Source organism: Emys orbicularis, chromosome 13 (genome assembly GCF_028017835.1).
Source record: "Emys orbicularis isolate rEmyOrb1 chromosome 13, rEmyOrb1.hap1, whole genome shotgun sequence".
Classification (NCBI taxonomy): Eukaryota; Metazoa; Chordata; order Testudines; family Emydidae; genus Emys; species Emys orbicularis.
The window spans coordinates 21,094,857-21,108,119 of record NC_088695.1 but is presented as its reverse complement, the minus strand read 5'-3'; the positions used below and the strand labels follow the sequence as shown (position 1 = coordinate 21,108,119).

At 43.9% G+C, this 13,263-nt stretch overlaps 1 protein-coding gene across 1 annotated transcript; it reads left to right on the top strand.

The window, feature by feature from the left end:
• The first annotated feature begins 3,203 nt into the window (after positions 1 to 3,203).
• LOC135887577 (E3 ubiquitin-protein ligase PDZRN3-B-like) lies at positions 3,204 to 7,325 on the top strand. Its single transcript, XM_065415303.1, is given in 3 exon segments — positions 3,204 to 3,686; positions 3,689 to 3,937; positions 7,200 to 7,325. Coding segments are annotated over 3 exon segments (858 nt in total).
• The last annotated feature ends 5,938 nt before the right edge of the window (positions 7,326 to 13,263 follow it).

Sequence of the window (13,263 nt, the reverse complement as noted above, 5' to 3'; positions counted from 1 at the left end):
CACTGGAATGGCTGGTGTTCTGGGCAGAGGACTCCACCTTGTATTTAGCTGTGACGCTCTGAGCACCATTACCAGCCCTTTAGAAGAGCCCTGCCTGCCTCAAAAGCTTGTCTCTCTCCCCAAAACAAGTTATTCCAATAATAGATATATTACCTCCCTGCCGTGTCCCTCGGCATTCTGGGAACGTGTGAGTGGCCACCTTCACTGTCTGGGTTGCTGCAGCTCTCCAGCCCCCCTCCACCCACCAATCCTCCTATCTTCCCCTGACCCCAACCTCTCAGGGCACCCCACCCAGGGCCGGCTCTAGGCACCAGCAAAGCAAGCAGTTGCTTGGGGCGGCAAATTTGCAGGGGCGCAAGAATCCAGCATGGGAGCTGAGAACCAACAGGGGGCCCTGGGAGCTGTAGTTCCTTAGTTAGCTCCCTGCCTATAGAGCCAGCCCTGGAGCAGGGAAAGAACTACATTTCCCAGCATTCCCTCAGCCGCAATTAACAGGAAAGGGAGGGGGAAGGAGTGTGGAACTGAAACCTCACGCTGCGGCTTGCTGTGAATGGTAGGAACAGAGCCAGCTCTAGGTTTTTTGCCGCCCCCTACCCCCGTGTTGCCCCAGCCCTGGACTCTCCCCCGCCCACACCCCCTGCTGCCCCAGCTCTGGCCCCCACCTGCACCCCCCTGCTGCCCCAGCCCTGGGCCTTCCCCCCCACCCGCATCTCCTGCCACCCCAGCCCTGGTCTCTCCCCCAAAGAAAGAATTGGGTGGACTAAATGGACAGTGCACCTCTCTATCTGAAGCCTAGAAAGGGAGGTACGTGGATCCCACTAGAATTTAAACGGAAAAGTAAGGGAGGGGAGGCTCTACTAGGACCTGGGCAGCTTTAGATACAGTACCAGGCACGTAGGAGGATTTACACTTCTGAGCTATGGAAGCAGAAATTGACTTTTCTTTTACAGATTTAGCTAATATTCAGAAAGGGAATCTAGCACCTGCCTTCCAGATTTGAACACCCTCAAAATTCAGGAGTGCTCAAGCTCAGTTTGGGCAGCTGTTACTTCATTTCTCCCAAATCAAATATACTGATCCACTGTAACTTGCTGTAGAAAAAGTAGAATAAATTGAGCAAGAAATGCTTCCCAGTGGTTATTAGGACTGAAATTGCTATTTTCAACAGCCATTGCTTTTTTTTTTCTTTTTTTTCTTTAGTTTTAGTTTTATTTGTTTGAAAGGAAGACAGTAATATTGCATTGGCAAATTCCCCATAGAAAGAAAGAGTGGAACAAAAGAATAATAAAGGCACCTCAACTTTTCCTCATTTATGTAGGACAGTCATATAATATGCATCCAGATATCCTCCAATCACACAAGCTGAAAATTGTTCCACTTTACTGCAGTTCTGTAACCATAAGGGAACCAATCCTGTCTGTGTTCTGTGCACATCTAAAATTCCTGCTGAATGACCTGCCGTGGGAGCGAGTTACCAGTGACCCAGGGCTGCGGCGGAAGGAGGGTGCAGGTGGGGAGGGGGTGAGCCCAGGGCTGGGGCAGCAGGAGGCGTGTGTGTGTGTGTGGGGGGGGCAATGGTGGGGGGGTATGGGGAACCCAGAGCTGGGGCAGCAGGGTGTGTGTGGGGGAGAGCCCAGGGCTGGGGCGGCAGGGGGGTGCGGGTGGGGGAGGTGAGAGCCCAGGGCTGGGGAGGCAGGGGGGTGCGGGTGGTGGGGGAGAGCCCAGGGCTGGGGCGGCAGGGGGGTGCAGCGAGGAGCCCAGGGCTGGGACGGGGGGCAGCCAAAAAATTTTTTGTTTGTGGCGGCAAAAAACCTAGAGCCGGCCCTGCCCCTGATCCAGTTAACTGAGGAAACCTCCCAGATCTTTCTCTGCTCCCTCCTGGGAGGCTCAATCTGGTCCTATGCTTTCCATAGTAAAGTCATGTGGTGAACATGTTATGGGTTTCAGACTTCAATATATTTTGCTGGGTGTGTGCAGCAATGCAGGGGCAGAAGTCAGGTTGGTGACTGATTCTTAATGATGAATTTCCAGATTTTCACATATTTAGTTGTTCTTAAAATGGCAGCATTCTTTATACATGTGTTGTTGTTTAAGGGAGATCTACAAACAACTCCACCTCACTGATGGCATTTTTTTTGGCCTGGTGCCATTTACGGCTTTAGCATCCAACCAATCTACACTGCAAGTTGCAAAGGTGGGGAACAGCCCCAAAAAGGAGGAGCAGAGTAAAAACTAAAGAAAGAAAGAAATCAGTGCAGGGAGTTTAAAATGCTTCCTCTCTTCAGCAACCAGACAGTCTTCCTCGCTCACATTTTCACACTCCAGCCTTAAACAACATACACTGAGGGCAACAGTGCAAAGAGCTGTGCAAGTTTGGGACCGTAATGAGAGTCCTCCTCCCATGATTTCTGAGCCACTATAGCTGCAGGGGAAAGCCCTCCAGCAGGCTACATCTCCAGCTGGGCAACTAGCCCTTCCCTTACTCTGTGCTCCCTACACTAGCGACCCAAATAACCTGTAATTCCAGTGGTTTTCTGCTGCTTCATTTGGGATTGTTTTTCACTCCCTTTTCTAAGAGACATAATAAAAAAGACTTTAAGCTACTGGTGGTGGTGGGTGGGAGGAATGTCCCAGCAGCCAAGCACCCCAGAGGGCCAAGGAGAAGATCTCTGGGAGTGAAACAGTTCCAACTTTGTGTGTGGGCTTATCGTCTGCCTGGCATGCCAGCAGCTCCCTTCTGCCCTTTTCGTGCATCTCCCTCCACCTCTTTTCCTGGCTCCCCTCCTGCACAGGGAAGGGAGCTGGCGTGGTTGCTTTCCCCTCACTCCGCAGGCGTGAGTCTGAGGCTGGCAGATCTCAGCTTCTTCCCTCCTCGTCCTGCTGCATTTCCCTTCTAGGAGGATGCAACGAAAGGGCGGTAGTGGTGGGCGGTATTGGGCCGTAGCTCCTATTAGAGTTAATACGGGAGGGTCAGGGGACATGGTGAGCAGCTGAAAACTTCAAACCAAACCAACTCTGCGCTGCCCCGCCCCTCCCCTCTTCACCCCCCCCCCCCCTTCCTTGGAAGTTCGAGCTGCGCTGCCTGCATCAGCAGCCGGGCTGGCAGGAGAAGCAGCCGAGCAGCAGCAGCAGCCGCCGCCACCGCCCCTGGAAAGTTGCTCCCCTCGCCATGCTCCCAGCCCGCTCTGCCCCCCCCGCCAGCCATGGGCTTTGACCTGGATCGCTTTGCCGAGCCCGTGGAGCCGGATCTCAAGTGCAAACTGTGCAGCAAGGTGCTGGAGGAGCCGCTGTCCACGCCGTGCGGGCACGTCTTCTGCGCCGGCTGCCTGCTGCCCTGGGCGGTGCAGCGGCGCCTGTGCCCCCTGCAGGGCCAGCCCATCTCGGCCAAGGAGCTGCCCCAGGTGCTGCCGCTCAGGAGTCTCATCCACAAGCTGGAGCTCAAGTGCGACTCCAGCCCGCGGGGCTGCGGCCGGACCGTGCGGCTCCACCAGCTGGCAGCCCACGTGGAGATGTGCGACTCCAGCCCGGCCCGGTGCCGCCACAAGGGCTGCCCGGAGGTGCTCAGCCTGAAGGACGTGGACGCGCACCTGCGGGAGAGCTGCGAGCAGCGCCCGGCCGGCATCTGCCAGCAGGGCTGCGGCTTGGTGCTCCTGCAGCGGGACCGGGCGGGGGGCGCGCAGCCGGGCGGGGGCACTGCTGCCTGCGGGCGCTGCGCAGCCAGAACAGCAGCTTGCCAGGCCAGAGGGCCAGCGTGGAGCAGGAGCTGAAGCGACAGTCCCTGAAGTGGAGCAAGAGGGAGAAGTCGCTGCTGGCTCAGCTCGCGGCGCTGCAGAGCGAGGTGCAGCTCACGGCGCTTAGGTACCAGGTGAAGTTCAACCAGTACATGAGCCACATCAGCAGCATCCCCAGGAACCTGGCCGGCAGCCACCCCTGCAAGGTGAGTGAAGGAGTGAGCGGTCTGGGGGCCGCAGGCGCCCAGCCTGGCGGGCTCTGAAGTGAGCAGCCCCCTTCCCCTCAGCCCGCTGTTTGGTGTGGTGTGACCCGGCTGCCTGTCTTTACACTGCGATCTCCTCTATGCCAAGGCTGCTCCTTGGAGGGTGCCTAGCAGACAGGGACGCTGGAACAATTTGCATAGTGGGGGTACTGAGAGCCATTGAACCAAACTGTCAACCCTGTATATGATGGAAGCCACTTCAAGCCATGGGGTGCGGGAGCACCCCTAGTTCCAGCCCCTATGCTATCAGCTCATGGGCGATACTGCCAACGACCCTATCGACTTGAGACCAGATTCTCTGCAAGCCAAACTCTGCTGCAGTCAGCAGACCTACCCGAGCAGAGACTGGACCCTTTGTGGCATTTATTCCTTCCCTACTTGTGTGGTCGCTTTTGGCAAATACAAATCGAGCTGACACACACTGTAGCCTCTGCCCACCACACTGTACCTGGACCTGGGATTGCACTTTCAGCCCCTGCAGTTTGGTGCGGTCCCCTAGAAAACCCCCAAAGGCAGAGAGGCAGTCAGTTAACACATGGCAGGTTAGTGCCACTCTCAGCAACCTAAAACCTAGCTCTCTCTTGTTGTGCTGATGCTCGAAAAGTCCGGAAACAGTTAAAGTGATGTAAATCAAACTTTTACATTTCAGCCCCCCATTCATTCAGCCTGGAAAACTCGTCATCTTTCAAGAGCTGTGAAAGCAGTTTCAGCAGATTCTTTCTGGCTCTCTCATTTTCTTTAAGAGTGCAAACGAAGAGCCTAAAATGCAGTCATAAATTACATGAGTCTTTTTAGGTTACGTGTTTCATGTCTCCTTTTGTAGTTTAAGAATCTGGCGGCTCTAAGGGTTGCACACCAGCAGCCTCTGGTAGTTCCCAGTGACTCAGTTTGGATGAGGATCTCCTGTCAGGTTTGTCTGGAGTGAGAGGGAAACACAAGTGAGAGGAAAGGGCTTCAACTTAGCTGACAATAAACAACTTTGAATGCAAATCTTCCGGGGCAGGGTGTCCAGATCAGACCACAATTCATCCAGCTGGGTGTGACCTTATTAATGCTGGTACTGTGTTTTCTTTAGATGGGGTTCCAGTTTCAGATAGATATGGAGCTAACAGATATTTTTGTCTTATAATTACATTATTAAGAAGTAGCTCGGGAAACAGTTTGTTGTTTAAAAACATTAGAATGGTTTATAGTTTAGGAACAGTTCTGCAGGGACACAGAAATGTCTTTAGTTTTGGAGAAGGGCATAATGATTGGCAGTTTTGACATTAGAGACCAGCGCTGCTGCTTCAGCCCTTTGCCAAGTCAGATGGCATTGCTTATTGAATTGCCTGCTTTTGATTGAATAAACGGACACATTTTACTGGTGAGATGGTTTAACATGCTAAAGGGTTTGTTCTGTAAAGCTTTAATTCGTGTCTGAAGGATTGCTGTGCAGAGTCTGACATCGTTGGTTGCAACCATGGTGAGAAGTGATTTAATAGAACTTAAGCGCCACTCAAGAGACTTGTCTTCCAAAATCTTTATTGACTCTTTTGAAGCAAAATCCAGAGGAAAAGATTTGCATAGTCTGGCCGGCTTCTGAACTAGTATGATATGCTGAACTTCAAACTGCTATAAAAGAGACTCACATTTGGGGCACTGATTCAAGTTCTCAGAATTTTTATGTCCAGGATTAAGATGATAAATTCAAGGTTTATTGGAAATAAAATACTTAGTGTTTTAGAAACTTGAATACTTAATCTTTTTTTTTTTTTTTTTTTTTTTTTTTTTTTTTTTTGCTACTTCCTCCTGGTGGCTAATCCATGGGGTTGGGGTGTTGGCTTTAGAAGATATGCTCATATATCTGCTTCACCTCTGGGAAGATATGACGAGAGGGAATGAAGAAAGCCAGCAATGATTGCAGTGAAGTGCCCAGTACGCAAGAAAAATAGTAATATGTGGAGAGGAGGTGAGAGAGAACAGGATTTTAAAAAGGACATTTTAAAAGGAAGTTGGCACATTGACATGAAGGCAGTCCTCTTGTGTAATGATTCAATAGCTATCATTTCTTGTCACTACAAGTAGGTGCTGCTGTATGTACTGCCTCAGAGAAATATGTTACAGAAGACAAGGAAAATTCATAAAACGCTCATTTGGAAGAAAAACCATCAATAAAGTAAAAAATGTTCCTCATTAATTTAAAATGTATCATGCTGTAATATAAAACTTCACTGCCACAGTTAATAAAAATCTGTTTGGATATCAGAGTGCATCCACATTCATTATTATATTCTGAATATTTTAAAATGTACATTTTCTTTACTTGTCAAAATTGCTTAAATTTACCAATGTATAGAGAATGACAAAACACAATCTTACTTTACTCGGTACAGGCTGAATAAAAATTTTCTGTAGGGATTGTGTCTCCTGAAATACAACTGCTCTTGTATGTGAAAATTCAAAATAAATTAAATTACTATGCTAAAGAAAGGCCTGTGATAATCTTTTTCGTTTTCTTTGTATGGTTTAGGAAGTCGGTTTTTTTCATATATTCTTATTCTTTAACTTTGGTTTCTTCACTATTTTTTATTGTGTGACTTATAAAATCACATCTAGGATTTTTGTGTGTGTGTTTTCTAGCTTACTTGCTTTACTTTGCTGTGAAGAAAAAAAGAAGAGAAAAAAGGTGTCTCTCTCCCCCGCCCCTTTGAATTGCTGTGGAATCTGTATAGAACCAGCTTGTGGAGCTGGAAATGATAAGAGGCAGAGATCTGGGTGAAATCCTGGCTCCACTGAAATCAATGAGAAAACTCCTATTGACTCCACTAGGGCAGGATTTCACCTCATAAGCTTAATATCTAATGTAATTAGTATATACAGGGATTTGTTTTAAAGGTACATAAACATTTGGGGCCTTATTTCAATAGGTGCTGAGCACTCCCAGATCCACTAACTTAAAGTTTTGTGTGCTCAGCATCTATGAAAATCAGGTCCTTGGGCTCTTCAAAGTACCTGTTACATTTCAGTGGTATTTGTTTTTTCCATCGTGTAAACTCCTGTGTCATTTATAAGTATGTAGCACCATTTTAAATCAGAGTTTTCCATTCAGCTTGTTTGTGTTGCATTTTCCACAGTGAAAAGCTATAGAACATTGATACAGTCCCTTGAAGTATTCCTTTTCATGTAACATTTTTAAATTAGCATTTCACGCCTTTTTTTTTAGGGAGGAGAATCTAAGCCATTAACCATCATGCTACAAAGAGAAAATGATACTTTGGGATTCAATATTGTAGGAGGATGACCCAATCAGGTAATCACCAAAGTAAATAAAGTTTTTCCTTTTTTCTAAAGTACATAGGTACTTTTTTATTATCATGTGGCTATTATTAGTAATAAAAACAAATAGCTGGGGCCAGCTTCTGCTTTCAGTCACACCATGGATCTGTACTAGCTGAAAATGGGTACAGAATTTGGCCTGCAGATTTAAGATCTGTGGTCGTTTTTTTTTAAATCATTAGTTTTAACTATTTTTAGGACCCAGTCCTACGAGGCATAGAGTACCCACAACTCTAATGATCGGGTCCATAATACTTTTAGAACAAACCTGGGAGCTGTCTGTAGTCTGAATTCATGCCAGTCATCTGTACTTATGCAAGTTGCCCAGTTGAAATCAGTGGGACTAGTCAAATGAGTAAATGTTGCAGAATCAAGCACCTGTAATTCTGTGAAAAAATACTTGATTATTTTCATTAAAGGGAAAGATCAAAATCTTATTCTGTAGCTGCACACTACCTGCATCATAGTCAAAACAACTGTCTTGCTAGTGTATACATTCAAATATATATATATATATATATTCCATCTTCTTGTATCTTAAATCAGTCTTCTAGCATTAATAACTAGCTTAGATTTGGAAAGACATTTAAAAAAAAATCCTAAAATATTAATACCTGTTTGCTTATATAATAATGTATTAAATGGTAAAGAAACTCGCTAAACTGAAAAAATTGATAGTTAATTAAAAATGTTTCATAGTGTTTAGTTAGTTACTATGTACTGATCAGAGGTTTTATTTTATTTATTTATTTATTTTTTTGAAGTTGTAAAGCTGTAACCTGCTACTGCTTTTTTAGCAACAAAATATTGGGGGCAGGGAGTGTGTATGCTTGGTTTGCATGTCTTCTCCTTCTTTTCTAAAGCTATATTTAGTGATGCCAAGGAGTCTGCTCCCATTAGCACCAAAGCCCAAGAAGTACAGGGCCTGCTCTGCAGAATTTCACTGCTAGGTCTTGTGGGTAAATATGAAGTTCTGCAGGTGTCATATGCATTTTATAAAGAGTTCCAAAGTATGAGCTTGTAAGATTTCTTAAGTGAAAGGATGAAAGTCCAGGACTCTAGAAGACATGCATATTATAATACTTACATTGCAATGTATAACACCTTTTCATAGTCCTGGTAAATGAAATCCATAAAATCTTTATTTTGGATTGCAATGTGACTTCTACAATTTAGGGCTGTGGAAGAACTTGGATTTTTGCATGAAGAAAGCAACTCTGTGTTTGTTTGATTTCCTGGGTTTTCTTGGGATTTCATTTTTTGAACTTCTAGATCACTGAAGTATTCATGTGCACATAACATATATTGAACATTTTTTAAATAATAACATATTGAGAGTCTAGTTTCAATCTGTGAATGAAACCTTAAATTTTTCTAGAAAGTTCAAAGGGAAGTGATGAAAACAATCAAGGTTCTTATTATACCTATTAAGAAAAAATAAGTAAGTTATAGCACTGTCTGTAATGGGGAGGTTATTGCTGATTGGGGAAAGGATGTGATTTTTGTGCAGAAGCAACTGCCATTGATTGTTGAAGAGATGGAAGTTGGTGGAGTTGTGAATTGTTAGGTGGAAACTTCTAGAAGGTGGGCAGGGCATCATATAACTTGGGTCTGTATAAAGCTGGCTACTTCATATTACTTTTCAGTCTTCAGTATTGAACTTAGTTTTTTCCCCTCTCATTCTAACTATGGTATATGTGAATACTACAAATAGGTGATTTGTGTTAGTGGCTACCAAATATCAATGTGAGACAGAACTGACCCAACATGCCTGAAGCTGAAGAAAATCCTAGGAAACAGGGATTGAATGGACTACAATAATTAAAATAGATCAGCGTTTCCCAACCAGTGTGCCACGGCACGAACAGGTGTGCCACAGAATTTTGGAAAAGTCACTTGTGCAGAGAAAAAAAAAATCTCATTTATTTTAATTTGCATTTTGTGCTATTGCTCTTCGGATGTATGCATGTGAGACAGACATTACACCTGCTACGCTCAAATGACCTTGCTTTGCTCTTTGTGTGGTGTCACATGGTAGCTGTGTTTTCTTATCAACTGTTAAGTAACAGTGCTGAATTTTGATTTGAAGACTTGTAAATGGACGAATATTTGAAGAAAAGAGAATCTATCACCTCCACATGAAGCTGAACATGAACATAAGAAAGTCAAAGTGGTGAGCCAACGCTACGGTGAGAGTTATTTGCAATTTGGATTTTCATTTACAGCTGAACCATCTTGCTGTCTTTGACAGTGTTGTGTGTGGGGGGAGAAACTCTCAAGCCATGCAGTCGTGCCAAGTGATGACACCTTACAAGCAAACATCCGTCCCTTGTCAACAAGGGAAAATATTTTTTTGAGCGTTTGAAGGATCAAACTGAAAAACAAGTGCAAATGATGAAAGACTGTAGCAGTTTCTGATAAACCACTGAAAGCAAGCTACTTCGCTACTTGTAGCGAAGGTGAAAAAGCCGTTATACAGTTGTAGAAATACTAATTTTACCAGCATGCAAAGAAATGATGACAGTGACGTTAGGTGAAAATTCAGTCAATGAAATCGCAAAAGTTCCCCTTTCAGATAATATGATAAGTCGCCACATTGATGATCTCAGCTGACATTGAGACTGTGCTCTGAGAAAAATCAAATCAAGTGGAAAATTTGCATTGTGGCTTGCTGACTCAACAGATATCAGTAATCACACTGGACTCTTGGCTAATGTCAGGTATGTTGATGGAGATAGTATAAAAGAAATTCTTTTATTTTGCAGACAACTGCCAGGTCACACGACTGGAGAGGAAATCTTCAGGGTGACAATGACCTGCCTTGAGGAGGGAGAATTGCACTGGAAAAATTGTCTTAGTGTTTGCACAGACGGAACTGCCTCCATGACTGAAAAGACAAGAGGTTTGTAAGCAAGGTCAAAGAACAAAATCCAGATGTGCTGGTGACCCACTGTTTCCTGCACCATGAAGCTGTCGTGGCCAAAAAACTGCCAGAAAAACTTTCCTCAGTGTTAGATGGAGCAGTAAAGATCGTGAACTTAATAAAACCACAGTCCTTAAAATGTTGCCTTTTCTCGTTGTTGTGTGAGGAAATGGGAGCAGAACACCAGAATTTATTTTTTCACATAGAAATACGCTGGCTTTTCCATGGAAAAGTTTTCTCATGTTTGTATGAGCTCAGAGAGGAGTTAAAGATAGCTTTGGAGGAATCCACACACATGGACCTAATCGCTGATGTGGCACGGTGTGCAAAACTTGCCTACTTGGCTGATATATTCCACCACCTCAATGAACTGAACAGGAAAATGCAAGGTAGAAATGAGGCTCTTGTCTCTTGCATGGATAAACTTGCATGAGTTTAGATCTAAGTTAGCCCTCTGATGTGAAAAAAGTAGCAAAAGGCACAATAGAAATGTTCACCCTGGAAAGCACAGCAGATCCCATTGGCAGTATTTTGGTCAATGCCTTTTCTGAGCATTTGAAAAGTCTGGAAGAAAAATTCAGCCTATATTTTCCTTCAACCTAAAGAGAAGATTTCGACTGGGTCTGGGATCCTTGAATTTCCTCTGCAATGGAAAGTGCTAAGAATCTTACAATAATGACTCAAGAGCAACTTGCTGAATTAAGGATGGACCCCTCTTTTAAAATGAAGTTTGGCAATACGCCTGTGGACTCATTCTGGTTGACATTGGCAGATGAATACACGGTAATCTCCATTTTGTTGCCATTTTCAACAATGTACCTGTGCAAGTTAAGTTTTTTCAAGCCTGAATTACATAAAAAACAAGCAAAGAGAGCATATGAGATCAGTGGAGCAAGAGCTCCGAGTTGCACTGTCAACATTTCCTGCCGGGATTAAGCGATTCTGCATATCAAGGCTAGCTCAAATTTATAATGAAAAGTAAGTTTTGTTATGATGATTTTAGCGTGGGGCTGTGGTGCGCCACAGAAATCTTTTATTGAAGTAAGTGTGCCTTAAGACTGGAAAAGGTTGGGAAACACTGAACAAATACTATTATCTAATATAAAAATGTAAACATTGTGTCAAGAATTGTTGAGTAACAAGATAGAAAGGGTGTGTGCTCATCTCAAAGTGCAGGAAACCATTTTTTTTTTCCAGGTTATTCAAGGAAAATGTGCATTGCATGAAACTTGGTTTAATGAAGTGAAACAGAATGCTGATTGGTCCTGCAAGCGACAGATTTTTGAGGACAAAATTATCTTCTACTTACAGAATTGCAAGCTTTTCCTTTTGGATAACCAGTGCCTTTCTGTGTTTGAGGGATAAATATACTTACATTTTATGTGTGTTGTGTTTCATAAAACAGTTGAAAGTTTTTTCACTGTTTTTTTTTCTTCCTTCCCTCACCTGAAAAAACAAAACAAAACCCATAACAACCTCGTTATGATTTATCTTAGCAGAAAAGAAGTTATTTCAGAGGGCTATGTGTGGGTTGTATGTTTTTTAAAGGAGAAGATGATGTGGTATGCTAATAAGACTCTATAAGTGAGAACTTCACTCCTGCTCTGGACTTTTGAGGCTGCGGGCTCCTGGTTCTGGTGGTGGGAGAATTCTTCTGTTGCCAGCACTGTGGAGACTAGCCTCAGGCTGTCCTCCATGGACCCCATCACAAGCCCTGCCATAGGAGTATACTGGGGGCAGCAGGAGCGTGTCAGATACTGGGTTTCTGGGCAGCCCTGCAGCTCTTGTGCAGCCCAAGGAGGCTCTGGTAACTTAGGTCCCCAGCGCTGGCTAAATTATGCCTGGGGGAAGGGTGGGTGGGGGTGGGGGTGGGGGTGTGTGTGTGTCCAGCCATCCTGAGAGCAGCTCGGGATTGGGAGAGCATAAAGGTAGTTTAAAGCCATTTTAGCCCCCTCCTGCCATCTTGGACTGCGAGTTCTTTGCTTCCCCTTTTAGAACCGAAGCACAAACTCTCGCCCCATGAATGCTGAATCCAGGTGGCAAAGACTGCCAAAGGATTCTGTAGGTCATGTACCTATGTTGTCTATTTAGGCTATACCAGATTCATCCCCTTACTCGCATCAGATAGTACCTTACTTTATAAAAAGTCATTGAATAAGGTGCAATTTTATATGAGTAAAAGTATATTTATATTAGTAAAGTTATATTTTTCGTATCTGAAGGGGACCTTCAGTAGGTCTATTTGTTTACATTAGACCATTTTGAAACATTTTTGGACCTGTTCATTTTTGGACCTCTTTTTAGGATGTGAGGCATGAAAAATCAAGGGGGTAGGCAGCAGGTGTTGATTTACCAGCACTTAATTTAGAGCAATACTGTCGACTTGAAATCTAGTCGGAATGAAAGCTCTTCAGGACAGTAACTGTATATTTGTACAGCACATAGCACAGTGGAGTGTAATCTTGATTGTGGTTTTGCTGTAAGAAAGACCCACACAAAGGACCCAATCCTGCGAACACTTATGTACATGAATAGTCCGATTGGTCAGGGCCTAACTGACAACATACAAAGTACTGTTGTTGTTTGGAACATTAAATAATAGGGCTGTCAAGCGATTAAAAAATGTGATTAATCGTAAAATTAATTTTTTTAGTCATGATTAATCGCTTGATTAATTGCACTGTTAAACAATAATAGAATACCATTTATTTAAATATTTTGGATGTTTTCTATATTTTCAAATATATTGATTTCAATTACAACACAGAATACAAAGTGTACAGTGCTCACTTTTTATTTTTGATTACAAATATTTGCACTATAAAAAACCAAAAGAAATAGTATTTTTCAATTCACCTAATACAAGTACTGTAGTGCAGTCTCTTTACCATGAAAGTTGAACTTATGAATGTAGAATTATATAAAAAAAAACTGCATTCAAAATTAAAACAATGTAAAATTTTAGAGCCTGCATGTCCACTGAGTCCTACTTCTTGTTCAGCCAATCGTTCAGACAAACACATTTGTT